Here is a 17,535-nt window from a genome sequence, read left to right on the forward strand (position 1 = left end):
GTTATTACTTGGTAACTTCCGTTACTTTTTGTGTAATGTAAGTTACCAAGTAATAACATTGTATTTTGTATTTAATTTGTATTGTTGAAAAATCAAACTGTGTTGAAATCTATGTAGAATAGTTCAATGTACAATATACAGTCACTCATTTTTGTGCCTGCCTTCAGAGAACAGTCTGTAGCCATTATTAACTCAGTTTTTGGCTTGTGAATGTAACGGAAGTTACAATGGAGTGACCCTATGGTATATGGGGCTCAAAATATATAGGAGGCTATGTGAGAGCTCATGCTGTATTTAGGAGGCTATGTGGGGGCTCACAATGTATACAGAGGGGCTATGAGGGGGCTCATACTGTATATAAGGGGCTATGTGGGTGGCTCATAATGTATATAAGATGATGTCAGCATATTTAATTCTGCTCAATATTAAGTTATGCAATGATTATTATATTAATATATTAACATTGAGCAAAGTTAATGTCAGCCTATTGGATTGGCTCTCCACACCAGTCACGGTCTCTCATGTAGCCCCTAGGAAAAATAAATGGTCCACCCCTGTAGTAAATAAATAAGTAAATAGTAGTACGTACATGTAAATGAGATAGGGTACTTAATTGACAGTATTTTGATCAAAACAGCATAAAAGCCATCCCACCGTGACAAGGTGTCAGGCCTCAGTGCTGCTCTGCCCCCATCTATTTTGAGGCGTGCTATACTTTTTCTAGGCACTGTAAATAGTTTGGGGTATAAAGCCTTGCTGAGATTCCCTTTAACTGCCAAACCTGGTTTTAGGCCCTGTGCACACACAGCATTTTTTGCTGCAGAATTGGTGCAGTTTTTGTCCATAAGCTTCATGCACTCCTTCCCCAGCAAAGTCTATGAGAAATCCAAAATGCTGTGCGCATGTTGCTTCTTTTTTTCTTACAGGTTTTGCTACAGAATTTCAGCAGCAAATAAATAACGTCACTTCTTTTCTGCAGTTTTCCCTGTGTTTTGCCATTGACCATGTTAAAAAAACAGCAGACAAAAATGCGGTAAATCCACACCAAAAACGTGATAAAACCGCATGCGTTTTTGGTGCGGTTTTTCCTCAGGTAGGTGCGTTTTTTTGACAGAAGGTGCGTTTTTCGCTGGAGAAACAAATCCGCAGTGTGTGCACATAGCCTAAGGCGGGCTTTGCACACTACGACATCGCAGGTGCGATGTCGGTGGGGTCAAATTGAAAGTGACGCACATCCGGCATCGCATGCGACATCGTAGTGTGTAAAGGCTCGATGATACGATTAACGAGCGCAAAAGTGTCGTAATCGTATCATCGGTGCAGCGTCGGCGTAATCCATAATTACGCTGACGTGACGGTCCGATGTTGTTCCTCGCTCCTGCGGCAGCACACATCGCTGTGTGTGAAGTTGCAGGAGCGAGGAACATCTCCTACCGGCGTCACCGCGGCTTCCGTAGGATATGCGGAAGGAAGGAGGTGGGCGGGATGTTTACATCCTGCTCATCTCCGCCCCTCCGCTCCTATTGGCCGCCTGCCGTGTGACGTCGCAGTGACGCCGCACGACCCACCCCCTTAATAAGGAGGCGGGTCGCCGGCCAGAGCAACGGTCGCAGGGCAGGTGAGTGCATGTGAAGCCGGCGTAGCGATATTTTCCGCTACGCCAGCTTTCACAAGATATTGTACCTACGACGGGGGCGGGGACTATCGCGTGCAACATCGCAGCATCGGCTTGCGATGTCGCAACGTGCAAAGCCCGCCTTAGAAGGGTCTTCTGATCAAGCATATCTTACCTGTTCACTACATATGTGATAAACACTAGACTAAAATGGTTATAAGGAGTTAGAATGGAGCGGTAATATAGCATCTGCTGATATATGCACAGCCTATAGCACTGTCTATAAAACAACATGGTCACTGGGTCCGGCTGCATTCGTCTGTGAATAGTGACATCACAAGTCATTAATTGCAGAAATACTCAGAAGCCATATCTGAGTCTTGAAGGTTTAAAGAATTCCCTATTCTTTACACAAACTACCCACTGTAATGTAAAACTCATGCTGCAAGTCTATGATAGATGCCAGATGCTTTATGTGAGGATTTCCAGGACTATTAACTAAAGGGCTTCATAAGAGGGGGCCACCAATCAATGTATGGTCAGCCCACGGATAAACAGAATTAACCCCTTCACGACCATGGACGGATCTTTCCGTCATGGATCGTGTCCCGGTAAGCCCCGCCCCCTGCCGCGGGCAGGTGGCGTGGATCGGCACACATATCAGCTGTTTTTAACAGCTGACATGTGTGCCTACATGTTCCGAGTGGAATCGCATTCCACCCGGAACATTAACCCCTTAGATCTCGCTGCCAAAGTCTGGCAGCGAGATCTATATGCGCGCGGCCATGTTTTCTACTTACCGCCGCCCCCTCCGGACGTCACGTGAGTGATCACGTGACGTTTGGTAGTTGCCATCATAGCACAGGGTCATGTGATGACGCCTGCTGCTAAGAAGTTTCACTTTCCTTTTTCCTCGGCACGGAGCAGAGGAAAAAAGAAAGTGACTATTTCTGCTGTTTACAGCGGTATAGCTGTGATCAGCAGATAGCGATTAGCGATCGGATTGCTGATCGCTATAGCCCCCTAGGGGGACTAGTAAAATAAAATAAAAAAAGTTAAAAAAAAGTTTTAAAAAATTAAAAAAAAAAACAAAAAACCTAAAAGTTCAAATCACCCCCCTTTCCCCCCCATTGAAAATTAAAGGGTTAAAAACAAAAATATATATACACATATTTGGTATCGCCGCGTTCAGAAATGCCCGATCTATCAAAATATAAAATCAATTAATCTGATTGGTAAACGGCGTAGTGGCAAAAAAATTCCAAACGCCAAAATTACGTTTTTTGGTCGCCGCACGTTTTACGCAAAATGCAATAACAGGCGATCAAAACGTAGCATCTGCGCAAAAATGCTACAATTAGAAACATCAGCTCGAGACGCAAAAAATATGCTGTCACTGAGCCATAGATCCCAAAAAATGAGAACGGGTTTCGGAAAATGGCGCAAAACGTACGCCACTTTTATTGGACAAGCTTGTGAATTTTTTTTAACCCCTTAGATACAAGTAAACCTATACATGTTTGGTGTCTACAAACTCGCACCGACCTCAGGCATCATACCCACACATCAGTTTTACCATATAGGGAACACCGTGAATAAAACATCCCAAAAACTATTGTGCCATCACACTTTTTTTGCAATTTTTCCACACTTGGAATTTTTTTGCTGCTTTCCAGTACACCATATGGTAAAACTTATGGTTTCATTTAAAAGTACAACTTGTCCCGCAAAAAACAAGCCCTCATATGGCAAGATTGACGGAAAAATAAAAAAGTTACGGCTCTCGGAAGAAGGGGAGCAAAAAACAAAAACGCAAAAACGGAAAGTGCCCCGGGGCTGAAGGGGTTAAGGAGTGCTGAAAGTCCCGACTCCAAGCTCAGATACATACATAAGGCTACAGCTCTGCCTAGTCTTACAGTGGAGACCACTCGTGAATGTCCTGCTGATCTGCAGTGGGAGCCAGGGGTCACAAGAATAGGACATCAACAAATGCCCAGGAAACTCCCTGAAAGGACAATTTCAAGAACTTTGCACACAGGACCTGTTCTCCAACATGATTTTAATTGAGGACAGTCCATATCAATGAGCACAAGAATGCAGTAAGTCAGTAAACGGAGTTCTTCTGCAAGAACTGATGCAGATCTGATGTGCAATGTCATGATGAAACTCCGGAAGCTGTAATCAAGAACGTTATTTACCTTCACGCAATCTCCTGCTAGATGACACCACCACTTATCCAAGCACTGGTCTACAGAAAGGACATAGACACCCCCTGCTTTGGAGGATTGCCATACAACCAGTTGTGGTGAGTGAGGTGCCTCACTTTTCTCCTAAGATTATGTCTTGGAGAACCTGCACTAATAAAATAAAAAGGTTCCACGTTCTGGCAGGGGCTTGTCTTGCTCCCATTACGTTGCTAGCACATGAGAATATTATATATTGGTAAAATGAAAAACAAAAAATATCACCAAGTAGAACAAGAATCCCGATAGTGGCATGTTACTAGGATATGCCGTCAGAGTATGGTCAGAGGGATCTGACCTCGGGTGACAGTATTGGAGGGCATGGTGCTGCCTCACCTGCATTGTTTCTCCTGTGCAGATCAGCATTAAGTATACTGATGCGTGCTTTTTTCCTATAACAACCATATCAACACAACCAACCCCTAGGCCGAGTCTCTGCAGCCTAGAGACTGGGCAGATTACTCTACAGTTTGGCTTAGGACAATGCAGAATGAAATTCACCAGATTAAAGTATTGTCCCATAAACTTCATTAAAATGCAGATGAGTGGGGTCTGCCGATGGTCCCGGTACAGCTCCGACTTCATTATGAAAAGTCAGCTCAATAGGAAATCCACTGTCAGTTTAACATTACATATGCCGACCCTTTCAGCTATTCTGTCATAAAGATGACTTGAGTCTGCCAGAATAGGGGTCGCTCTCCATTATGGCCCATTTAGGGTGTAAGAATCATAGCCTCCCGGTACCTACCTGCAAACAACCTCAGATCCTCACAAGATCTCCTTCTCTACTCCTCTCTTATCTCCTCTTCCCACAATCGCATACAAGACTTCTCCCGTGTCTCCCCCATACTCTGGAACGCTCTACCTCAGCATATCAGACTCTCCCCTACCGTGGAAAGCTTCAAGAGGAACCTCAAGACCCACCTCTTCCAATAAGCCTACAACCTACAATAGCCCTCAGTCCAGTAGACCACTGCACAACCAGCTCTGTCCTCACCTATTGTACCATCACCCATTCCCTGTAGACTGTGAGCCCTCGCGGGCAGGGTCCTCTCTCCTCCTATACCAGTCTGTTTTGTACTGTTAAGGATTGTTGTACGTAAACCCTCTTTCACTTGTAAAGCGCCATGGAATAAATAGCACTATAATAATAAATAATAATAATAGTACCCCCTTCATGCTGACATCATGAGATAACCCCCTTAAAGAAGACCTCCCATTACATCTATGTAATGCAGCATAAGTGCATTAATATACTCACCTATCTCTGCACTCCCCGGTATCCAGCGCCGCTCTGGTAAACTTCTCACTCATGTACAAAAAATTACAACGTGCCAGATCACACTGAGGTTTGTGTGTGAGCGGAAACCTCGCCCAACAATGTAAGTCTCTAGAGCCTCATTCAGGTCACAAATAAACCTCAGAGCAATCCGGCCAGTAAGAATTTCACTCATGTGAGGGAGAAGAGGACCGGAGCACCGCTGGAAACCAGAGAGGACGGCGATGATCAGTACAGCACTGAACTTAAGGGTAAGTCACACTAAACAACTTACCAGCGATCCCAACAACGATAGGTATCACTGGTAAGTTGCTAGGAGGTTGCTGGTGAGATGTCACACTGCGACGCTCCAGCGATCCCACCAGCAACCTGACCTGGCAGGGATCGCTGGAGCGTGGCTACACGAGTTGCTGGTGAGCTCACCAGCAACCAGTGACCAGCCCCCAGCGCCGCGTGGAAGATGCTGCGCTTGGTAACTAAGGTAAATATCGGGTAACCAACCCGATATTTACCTTGGTTACCAGCGCACGGAGCTACACGTGCAGAGAGCAGGGAGCAGCGCACACCGGGTGCAGCTGCACAGGGTAGATATATAGGGTATAGAGTACAGGGTGCAGCTGCACAGAATAGAGAGCAGCGCACACCGCTTAGCGCTGGCTCCTTGCTCTCCTAGTTACAGCACACATCGGGTTAATTACCCGATGTGTGCTGCAGCTAAATGTGCACAGAGCAGGGAGCAGCGCACAATGCTTAGCGCTGGCTCCCTGCTCTCCTAGCTACAGCACACATCGGGTTAATTAACCCGATGTGTCCTGCAGCTACATGTGCACAGAGCAGGAGCCGGCACGGACAGTGAGAGCGGCGGAGGCTGGTAACGAAGGTAAATATCGGGTAACCAAGGACAGGGCTTCTTGGTTACCCGATGTTTACTGTGGTTACCAGCCTCCGCAGAAGCCGGCTCCTGCTGCCTGCACATTTAGTTGTTGCTGTCTCGCTGTCACACCCAGCGATCTGTGCTTCACAGCGGGACAGCAACAACTAAAAAATGGCCCAGGACATTCAACAACAACCAACGACCTCACAGCAGGGGCCAGGTTGTTGCTGGATGTCACACACAGCAACATCACTAGCAACATCGCTGCTACGTCACAAAAGTTGTTCGTTAGCAGCGATGTTGCTAGCGATGTTGCTTAGTGTGACGGGGCCTTTACTCTACATTACATATCCTTTTACAGAGGTTTCGGTAATAAAAGTGTAATGGGGGCTTCTTTAAGCTCCTTGCAGTAATGATTACTAGATATCAGCTCTGATGTTTACAGGATTGTCATTTCAGCACTGTAGAATAAAGCACGCTGTACCTGTGAAAACATTGCATTGCATATAGCACTGATTCAATCTATAAACTGGAAAATGGTGCTCAAAAGGAAATGTATGTTTTTGCCAACAAGTAGCGTTGTTGTGAATCTATTTGCAGCACCGGCTCAGTAATCATGGGTCACTCGCAGTAGAGGAGTCCTGAGGACCACCCCTTACCTGCCCTCATGTGCAGCTCTATTGATTAGCTGGGCTAATACATTCTAGGCTGTCTAATCAAAAGAAGAGGACAGAAGCCAAGAGGTAGTAGACTTCTCAGGCTTCCCTTACGATGGGCGTGGATTACTGACCATTGGACCGTGTTCTGTGAGTCCATGCGCACCAACTCTACAGCCAACTACACCATACTGGGGCTCAAAGACTGATGTCACAGATCTACAGCGTCTGCCACATTAATGCACTCTGTGGGCAGAATCAGTTCACACCAGAAGATAGTGCATTGTCTCCAGAACGCTGATATTCCGCACTGTGGCAGAAGACCTAGTCAGCAGTAATGGCCTCCACCTACCTGCCGGTCACTCCCCAATACTTGCCCACACACCCGAGCCCAGCCCTTCTCTGCATATTCATCCACCTTGGCTGGTAGCCCCATGTATCGAGCCCAGCCCTACTCATTTACTGCTCCCTCTCTGCATACTCATCCCCCTTGGCGGTAGCCCCTCCATACCTGCCCACACACCTGAGCCAGCCCTTCTCATTCACTGCTCCCTCCCTGTATATTCATCTACCCTCTCGGCACCCCCCATACCTGCCCTCACACCCGAGCCCAGCCCTTCTCATTCCAGCTCCCTCCCTGTATATTTATCCACCTTGGCAGCACCCCCGATACCTGGCCTCCCACCCGAGTCCAGCCCTTATCATTCGCTGTTCCAGTCTGTATATTCATCCATCTTTTGAGCAGCACCCCCATACCTGGCCTCACACCTGAGCCCAGACGCTCCCTGTATATTATTATTATTATTATTATTTATTATAGCGCCATTTATTCCATGGCGCTTTACAAGTATATTCATCCACCCTGTTGGTACCCCCATACCTGGCCATACACCAAAGCCCAGCCCTACTCATTCACTTCTCCCTCCCTGTATACTCATCCACCCTGTCAGCACCCCCACCTGCCCTCACACCCGAGCCCAGCCCTTCTCACTCACTACCCCCTCCCTATATCCTCATCTACCCCCTATACCTGCCCTCACACCAGAGCCCAGCCCTACTCATTCCCTTCTCCCTCCCTGTATACTCATCCACCCTGTCAGCACCCCCACCTGCCCTCACACCCGAGCGCAGCCCTTCTCACTCACTACCCCCTCCCTATATCCTCATCTACCCCCCATACCTGCCCTCACACCAGAGCCCAGCCCTTCTCACTCACTACCCCCTCCCTATATACTCATCTACCCCCCATACCTGCCCTCACACCCGAGCCCAGCCCTTCTCACTCACTACCCCCTCCCTATATACTCATCTACCCCCCCATACCTGCCCTCACACCCGAGCCCAGCCCTTCTCACTCACTACCCCCTCCCTATATACTCATCTACCCCCCATACCTGCCCTCACACCCGAGCCCAGCCCTTCTCACTCACTACCCCCTCCCTATATACTCATCTACCCCCCCATACCTGCCCTCACACCCGAGCCCAGCCCTTCTCACTCACTACCCCCTCCCTATATACTCATCTACCCCCCCATACCTGCCCTCACACCCGAGCCCAGCCTTACTCATTCACTACCCCCTCCCTATATCCTCATCTACCCCCCATACCTGCCCTCACACCAGAGCACAGCCCTTCTCACTCACTACCCCCTCCCTATATCCTCATCTACCCCCATACCTGGCCATACACCAAAGCCCAGCCCTACTCATTCACTTCTCCCTCCCTGTATACTCATCCACCCTGTCAGCACCCCCACCTGCCCTCACACCCGAGCGCAGCCCTTCTCACTCACTACCCCCTCCCTATATCCTCATCTACCCCCCCATACCTGCCCTCACACCCGAGCCCAGCCCTTCTCACTCACTACCCCCTCCCTATATCCTCATCTAACCCCCCATACCTGCCCTCACACCCGAGCCCAGCCCTTCTCACTCACTACCCCCTCCCTATATCCTCATCTACCCCCCCATACCTGCCCTCACACCCGAGCCCAGCCCTTCTCACTCACTACCCCCTCCCTATATCCTCATCTAACCCCCCATACCTGCCCTCACACCCGAGCCCAGCCCTTCTCACTCACTACCCCCTCCCTATATCCTCATCTAACCCCCCATACCTGCCCTCACACCCGAGCCCAGCCCTTCTCACTCACTACCCCCTCCCTATATCCTCATCTACCCCCCATACCTTCCCTCACACCCCTTCTCCCTCACTACCCCCTCCCTATATACTCATCTACCCCCCATACCTTCCCTCACACCCCTTCTCCCTCACTACCCCCTCCCTATATACTCATCTACCCCCCATACCTTCCCTCACACCCCTTCTCCCTCACTACCCCCTCCCTATATACTCATCTACCCCCCATACCTTCCCTCACACCCCTTCTCCCTCACTACCCCCTCCCTATATACTCATCTACCCCCCCATACCTGCCCTCACACCCGAGCCCAGCCCTACTCATTCACTACCCCCTCCCTATATCCTCATCTACCCCCATACCTGCCCTCACACCCGAGCCCAGCCCTTCTCCCTCACTACCCCCTCCCTATATCCTCATCTAACCCCCCATACCTGCCCTCACACCCGAGCCCAGCCCTACTCATTCACTACCCCCTCCCTATATCCTCATCTACCCCCATACCTGCCCTCACACCCGAGCCCAGCCCTTCTCCCTCACTACCCCCTCCCTATATACTCATCTACCCCCCATACCTGCCCTCACACCCGAGCCCAGCCCTTCTCACTCACTACCCCCTCCCTATATACTCATCTACCCCCCATACCTGCCCTCACACCCGAGCCCAGCCCTTCTCACTCACTACCCCCTCCCTATATCCTCATCTACCCCCATACCTGGCCATACACCAAAGCCCAGCTCTTCTCACTCACTACCCCCTCCCTATATCCTCATCTACCCCCCATACCTGCCCTCACACCAGAGCCCAGCCCTTCTCACTCACTACCCCCTCCCTATATCCTCATCTACCCCCCATACCTGCCCTCACACCCGAGCCCAGCCCTTCTCCCTCACTACCCCCTCCCTATATCCTCATCTACCCCCCATACCTGCCCTCACACCCCTTCTCCCTCACTACCCCCTCCCTATATACTCATCTACCCCCCATACCTTCCCTCACACCCCTTCTCCCTCACTACCCCCTCCCTATATACTCATCTACCCCCCCATACCTGCCCTCACACCCGAGCCCAGCCCTACTCATTCACTACCCCCTCCCTATATCCTCATCTACCCCCATACCTGCCCTCACACCCGAGCCCAGCCCTTCTCCCTCACTACCCCCTCCCTATATACTCATCTACCCCCCATACCTGCCCTCACACCCGAGCCCAGCCCTTCTCCCTCACTACCCCCTCCCTATATACTCATCTACCCCCCATACCTGCCCTCACACCCGAGCCCAGCCCTTCTCACTCACTACCCCCTCCCTATATACTCATCTACCCCCCCATACCTGCCCTCACACCCGAGCCCAGCCCTTCTCACTCACTACCCCCTCCCTATATACTCATCTACCCCCCCATACCTGCCCTCACACCCGAGCCCAGCCTTACTCATTCACTACCCCCTCCCTATATCCTCATCTACCCCCCATACCTGCCCTCACACCCGAGCCCAGCCCTTCTCATCCTCTGCCCCCTCCCTGTATATTATCTTGTCAGCAGCCCCTCATACCTGCCCCTGGCCGTACGGATAGCTCGTCATGATCCCCCTCCCGGTGTGCAGCCCCGATACACCCGAGTTCTGCTGTCAAAGTTCGGCCAGGAAGTGACAAAGGCGGACGTCACGCCCGTTAGTAACCATTCAGTAACAAGACATAAAGAGTAACTTATTTTTCTGTCTCTTCTATAGGAGCCATTTTCTCGGGGTCAGATTCTAAAGCATAAAAGTAAAATCTGTTCTTCAAAAAAATGGCGCCGGCTCAGTCACCCGTGTCCTTGTTCGGAGACGCTTATTCCCTAACTTAGCGCTCTCTAGTGGTGAAATGCAGGACGTGACGCGCAAAGGATTGTGGACTATACGGCGTAAGCGCTGATTGGTGGAAGCTCTGCTCACACGTGTAACAGCCGCGGCAGAATCCATTTCCTGGTGCCGAGCTCCTCGCACACTGGCACCATGGTCCGCAAGCTGAAGTACCACGAGCAGAAGCTGCTGAAGAAGGTGGACTTCATCAACTGGGAGGTGGACAACAACGTGCACGAGGTGAAGGTGCTGCGGAAGTACCACCTGGACCGGCGGGAGGACTACACCGCCTATAACAAGCTGAGCAGGGCTGTCCGCGAGCTGGCGCACAGGATCAAGGACCTGGACGAGAAGGACGCGTTCCGGGCGCAGAGCACGGCCAGGCTGCTGGAGAAGCTGTACCAGATGGGCCTGATCCCCACCAAGCAGAACCTGCAGCTGTGTGACGACGTGTCCGCCTCGTCCTTCTGCCGGAGGCGGCTGCCCTCCATCGTGGTGAAGCTGCGCATGGCGCAGAACCTGAAGACCGCCATCACCTTCATCGAGCAGGGGCACATCCGTGTGGGGGCCGAGGTGGTCACTGATCCCGCCTACCTGGTCACCAGGAATATGGAGGACTTCATCACCTGGGTGGACTCGTCCAAGATCAAGAAGCACGTGATGGACTACAACGAGGAGATGGACGATTTTCTGGCCGCGTAGCACGGGCACATGATGCCGTGTGCTCCGCATTGGTGGACTTGGTCACATGATGCCTCACGCTCCGCATTGGTGGACTTGGTCACATGATGCCGCGCTCTCCGCATTGGTGGACTTGGTCACATGATGCCGCACTCTTCGCATTGGTGGACTTGGTTTGTCTGAGAGTTACAATGAAGGGCTTATTTTCACAATATATTTGTAGTTTTTGGACATAAATATGTGCGTTGATGCGAAACCTCCCAACATGGCCTCAGCTATCATGGGTCATTAATGGCATTGGGCTCATGAGCGTAAAGGGCCGGGTGTGATGGCAGCCAGTCACATTCCAATTGGGGTTGTCTGGATTGGACAACTGATTTGTACACTGACCATGGGGCGCCCTCTGTAGAACCCCCCCACCCCCCTCGCAATCACCTGATGGTAGACCATTCGGGTCAGGACTATCTTGTTCGCAGCAGACGTCTATTATCTTTACATTGACACTAATAGTTGCGCTGTGGTTCTCAGGAACGGTCATTACACAGTGAACAGAGTGGGGGTGATCCTGCTATCTTCATCGTCTACATCTGGGGCTGACAACAAAGGATCAGTGGCGATTATCATCACTGGTCATCAATATCTTAAAACTGGAAAAACCTTTTAAGTAAAAAAAAAACAAAAAACTCTGTGTACTGTATTATTTACTGTATTGTTATAGTAGCTGCACGCAGAATTGTACTGACTGAGGTTTTAGCACTGATCCCCTGGGCAAGTAATAAAAGCAAATCTTTCCACGCCAATGTGAAAAGTGTGATGTTCTATTATTGTACAATCCAGAAAGAGCATATATAATGCTCCTGTCCAAAATCTTGCACATTTGTCTGAAATAAGGTCATGTTGCTATTTTCATTTTTTTTTTTGTTCTTTTTTCCTTACTTTTTTTCTTGCCTTTATTAATTAAAAAAAAAATCCCAGCAAAGTCTATAGAAATCCTGACTTGCTGTGTACACGTTGCTGCTTGTTTTCCTGGCAGTTTTTGTTGCTGAAAAAAGGAGCATGTCAATCCCCCCCCCCCCCCCTGCATTTTTCACCAATTGACTTCAATGGAGTCAGAAAAACACATGTGTAATGCGGACATTACTTTTTTTGTGCGTTTTTCATGTGTTTTGTTTTTTTTAACATCACGGGGATTCCCTGCAGCCATTTCCTCATCTCGCGGTTTTTACTACAGGACCTTGCTGTAAGGAACTCTGGTGTTATCACAAGGTGAATAGAGTTCATGCCTCACTGCGATTTGCTGCAGATCTGCCGGCATGAACTCTGTTTACCTGGTGACGTCATCAGGGTCCCTGCAATTCGAACACTTAGCCAGTGTGTGCAGACATTTTCTCATCTTGTGGTCTTTACCGCAGGACCTTGCTGCAGGGAACTTTGGTGACATAGGTGCCCTGGTCTGTGAAGCGATCCGTACCTTAGTAACCTGAGGTCGTCATGATCACAACTCAGGGTTACCATGGCAGCGATCGGGTCCCTGTGATTGGATTACAGTGACCCGATCGCCAGGGAGAGGTAAGCGATTTCTCTCCCTGCCCCCTGAATGCTGCGATCGCGTTAATCGCAGAATTTAGGGCGTTAAAATGCCAGAAGCACCGCGGGCACCACTCCTAGCAGTGATAGCCGGGTCCCAGCTATAAGATCAGTCGGTGACTCAGAGAGAGTACAGCACTTGAAACTCCACGGTCGCCATGATTAAAAAAACGCACAAACAAAAGCATGTAAAAAAAAATAAATGTGCAAACGCAATAAAAAATGCCCGATTTTCTGCACATAAAAACATAACGTGGGCACATAGTCTAAGGGTGCAGTGGTAGAGAGAGCTGTACATTGCCTAGGCCAAAAAGTACTACAGAGGATACAGCTAAGCCCCCACTAGGTGGAAGCATCACAGGTGCAGGAGGAGCAAATCACACACACTCTTCCAAAGAATGGAGGGGGCGATTGCTGGATGGTAAAACTGCACACTGATGGTAATGTACAGCTGCAGTTCCATCTTTGCTGTAAGTACAGTGGAACCTTGGTTAACGAGAACAATCCGTTCTGGGAGTGTGCTTGTAAACCAATTTACTCGTCTAGCAAAGCAAAATTTCCCATTAGAAAATCATTGCAATGCAGACAATTCGTTACACAGCTTGTTCAATGTCCCATCCTGGTCCCCTATTGTGCCATTCCACACATGCACACACACATATTATGCTTACCTTCCGTTCCATCGCCGGCCTACCGATTCTTGTAGTTCGCCGGTACAGGATGTGTATCGGGTAACCATTGCGACCGATGCTGGAGCTTCCGCTGTCAGAGCGCTGATGTCAAAGGCAGGAGCCGCTTGCCTCTGATTGGTCAGCGTGCTGCCTTTGAGTAGCGGCTGACAGCGGAAGTTCCTCCCTCTTTGCGATGGTTACCCGATACACATCCTGCAGCGGCGAACTACAAGAACCATGAGGCCGGCGATGGAAGGTAAGGTGAGCATAATATGTGTGTTTGTGCAGACTGCAAGAGCGGGTCAGAGCGCGGTGGATGTACGGAACCGGAAGTGAGTCCGGTGAGTAATTTGCTCATACAGCAAAGATTGCTCGTAAACTGATTTACAGCAAGCTTTGCTCGTATAGCGAAATACTCGCTAACTGGATTACTCGTTAACCGAGGTTCCACTGTAATGATATTTATTCCTCTTTTTTGTTGCTTTTTTATATTATATATAGTGTAGGGACCTACAAGCATGAGGTTCCTGTGACAAGGGTTGTAGGCTTCCATCTTATGGCCATAAAACCAACTGAAAACCTCATATTTACCATAACACAATGGGTAACACTTTGAGCTCATCCTTTAGTGGGTTACTGTCATTGCTCCATGTCACAAATGTGTCAATAACTCGATAACGAATCAAGTTACATTAAAAATGATCCCACCATTGTTTTTTCTTCTGCAATTCTGTGTTTGATGTGTCACATGACCCCCTTCCCATTGAAAAAAAGTAGTTGAATTCAAAATGGCGGCTTCGCAGATGGCCACCAAGGGCGTCACCCAGCCTCCAATATTTGGTCCCTCCCATGTACTAATATGGCTCAAATGGTAAGGTGATATCAGCAACAACTTCCATTTTATCAGGGTGTATACTTATGGCCCACCCTGTAGAAGTGAAAGAAAGGAAAAACTAGAAAAACAATGGGAGCAATCTGGTAGAGCCACAGGGTAGTTGGAATCATTTAAATTAGGCCTAGTTCACACGTCAGCGCAAAACACATTTTTCACTGACGTGTGAAATGTGTGTATGTCCCTCCTTGTGCCGTGATTTTAGCACACGGGTGATCTCCGTGTGTTATCCGTGATAATACACTGAGATCTACTCACCTGTCCCCGCTTCTGTGGTTCTGAAAGCTCCTGCTCTCCTGTGTCTCTCGCAGCTGCAGCTACTTCTGGGTCGGCTGTGCAGTGCATATGTATGAGCATGATTAGCCGGCCGGGAAGCAGGAGACAGTAGCAGCCAGAGACAGCAGCGCTGGAGACGAGTGAGTTTAAAAAGCATCTTATTTTCAATGTATGTGATTTTTCTGTTACGTGTTTCAAGAATCACACCATAGTGTGGTCCATGTGACATCAGTGATGCCAGAAAAAAACGGACTTGTCTCCGTGCAGAACACATGGACACGAATGTACGTCGCACGGAAAGACGGTCATTGAGAAATCACTGATGTGTGCACAAACCTATTGATTTTAATGGGTCTGTGTATGTCCGTGATTATGGTACGTATTAAAACTGTCACATACGTATCAGAATCACTGACGTGTGAAGAGGGCCTTAGACAAGGAGGGAAACTAAGGCAGAAAAGAGGATGGAGAGGTGATGGATAAGGAAGTGGTGAAGCTGAAGTGTAATGTGAAGTAAGGGCAAGTGCACAACCACTATAGTCAGCGGGTTCAATGCAGAAGGAAAGAGAAAAGCAAAATAAGAGAAAAAGTATAGTGTTATAGGAAAGAGATCAGTGAAAGAATGAATTTGTATAAAAAAGAGAAGATAGTAAAAAAGGGTAAAATAATACCCCGAAAAAAATTTTGACCAGAAAAATAAAAAGGAAAAAAATTGTGTGAGATGAAAAATTGTGAGCTAAATGGTGCTAAACAGTGGTAAAGGATAAGTAGGGTGAGAGAGGATTTGTTAGAGGAGTTACAATGAACTAAAGTTTTTCTGAGGGGAACAATAAAGAAAAAACTCCCGATAAGTTGGAGGGGCAAAAAGAGAAGCTAGAGATCGCGTGTAAGGAGTGCGAAGACCGTGTGAGGAGGGACATACTGACATTTCTTACAGAATTGATTTACAATACCTGGGAATGACATTTTCCTTTATATTTAATTGTGAAAATAAGTTTTTAGACCTTCACATTTCTCACCAGGAAAACCAATTCATCACTAAGACATTTTTCAAAAATGTCAACGCAAACAGCTATATTCACTTCCCTAGGGGGCATTACCATAGATGTCTTAACAATATCCCCTTTAATCAACACCAACGTAACTGAAGCCGTTATAACGGGGTTTATTGTGCAGTGAAAATGACCTGACAGCATAATTCTTGTCAGTATGATTACGACAATAGCAAACATGGATGTTGGTTTTTTTTTATAAGAAAAATATCAGGAATTTGTTAAAACACAAATAAATTGTAAAATGTAAACATGAAATATAGGAATAGTACACTTTTGTACTGGATAGAGGCGTTAGTAGGATAGGGTCCCGACTAGAGTTTAGCGGACTTCTAATAATCCGGGTCCGGCGGATCGGTCGTGGATCGGAAGAGTGAGTGAGAGAGAGAGAGAGAAAAAAATACACATCCGGATCGTGCAGCCTGTTTTTTGCAACCGGGTCGGACCCAGATCGGACTCTGAAACCGCGCGGATCCAGATTTTTAAAGTTCGGATCCGCTCAACACTAGTCCCGACAAACAGAGGTACGCCTTGTCTTTGGCTGTGGGGATTATATGAATTGGCCAGTTTGTAATCCAAGTTCCTCATTTTTTGCAATAGCAGTAATGCAGTGGCATAATTCCCATATTTCATGTTTACATATTTTAGCTTTTCAGAGTGCTGCTGTACATATTTTTGTAACTTTTTTAAATTTTCAGTGTGCACCTGTTCACATCTAAGTGGATGTGCTGGTCAGTCTTTTTCTATTCATATTTTGAAAATACAACCTCTAGATATGACACTAAGCATAAGTGCTGAACTTCATTACTGCAATCTCCTATTACTAATCTACAGCTTGGTGGCAGCTGTTAGTTGTCATTAACCCCTTACCCCAATTGCCACCGCATTCGGGCAATCAGGATGAGCCGGCTAAAGTTACGGGATTGTCTCATGTAATGGTTGCAATAATTCTGGGCGGCTGCAAGCTGCTCTTTTTAGGCTGGGGGGGCAATAACCATGTGTCTCCCCATCCTGAGTATGCCAACTCCCAGCTGTTGGTTTTAGCCATATGCTTTATCTGTTCTGGGTATCATAATATGGGGGGACCCTATGCCAATTATTTTATTTATTTTTACATCGATATACATACACAGACAGAGTGTGTGATTGCAAGCAGTCAGGGTGGGGGCATTTATTGACTGCAACCAATCATAGACGCTGGGACTGCCGGTGGGTGGATGAAGCAGTGCATATGCATAAGGGTAATGAGCGGCCCCAGAATTAGCGCTACAGCCTTGCGCACACTGGTAAATATAATGCATCTGCTCTATTCCCCCTATCCCTTCTACTACCATTTTAAAGCTCATCATTCGGGTCCCCATAGATTTATATGGGGACCTGTGTACTGACAGATATCTGGGATTAATTCCAGGCCCAAACTGTTTTTCTTTTTTATTGAAACCAGGTTGGAGCCACCGATCCTGGATATCTGTGGGTTCTCCCATCACTATTCATAATGCATTTCAATGCCATACCATACAATTGAAAAAAATCAATTGTCATACCCCCTATAAACATACTACCAAAGCAAGGGTGATATATATGGTGTGTTGCAGTGAATAAATCATAGGCGGTATGTTGTGCTGCCTGAGGAGACAAGTAAATAAAGTTTTCAGGTAAACTTTCACTTCCTTATTGTCCTCAGGCAGCTGTCATGAGGGTATTGCGACAGAGAGAGGTCTC

At 48.0% G+C, this 17,535-nt stretch overlaps 2 protein-coding genes across 2 annotated transcripts in view; one reads left to right on the forward strand and one right to left on the reverse strand.

The window, feature by feature from the left end:
- Positions 1–10,474, reverse strand: part of PEF1 (penta-EF-hand domain containing 1) — a 29,373-nt gene extending 18,899 nt beyond the window's left edge. The window contains exon 1 of the mRNA XM_075336128.1: positions 10,367–10,474. Coding sequence (XP_075192243.1) covers positions 10,367–10,396 — 30 coding nt within the window. The 5' untranslated portion in view covers positions 10,397–10,474. The remainder of the gene's footprint in view (positions 1–10,366) is intronic.
- Positions 10,475–10,724: 250 nt separating this feature from the next.
- Positions 10,725–12,143, forward strand: IMP3 (IMP U3 small nucleolar ribonucleoprotein 3). The gene has a single exon (XM_075334130.1). The coding sequence runs from the start codon at positions 10,808–10,810 to the stop codon at positions 11,354–11,356; it is 549 nt and encodes a 182-aa protein (XP_075190245.1). The 5' UTR covers positions 10,725–10,807; the 3' UTR covers positions 11,357–12,143.
- The last annotated feature ends 5,392 nt before the right edge of the window (positions 12,144–17,535 follow it).

The sequence above is a fragment of the Anomaloglossus baeobatrachus genome, chromosome 2 (genome assembly GCF_048569485.1).
Source record: "Anomaloglossus baeobatrachus isolate aAnoBae1 chromosome 2, aAnoBae1.hap1, whole genome shotgun sequence".
In the NCBI taxonomy this organism is placed as follows: Eukaryota; Metazoa; Chordata; class Amphibia; order Anura; family Aromobatidae; genus Anomaloglossus; species Anomaloglossus baeobatrachus.

Coding starts and splice junctions, on each gene's coding strand:
- IMP3 (XM_075334130.1), top strand. CDS start 10,808: ATGGTCCGCAAGCTGAAGTACCACGAGCAGAAGCTGCTGAAGAAGGTG.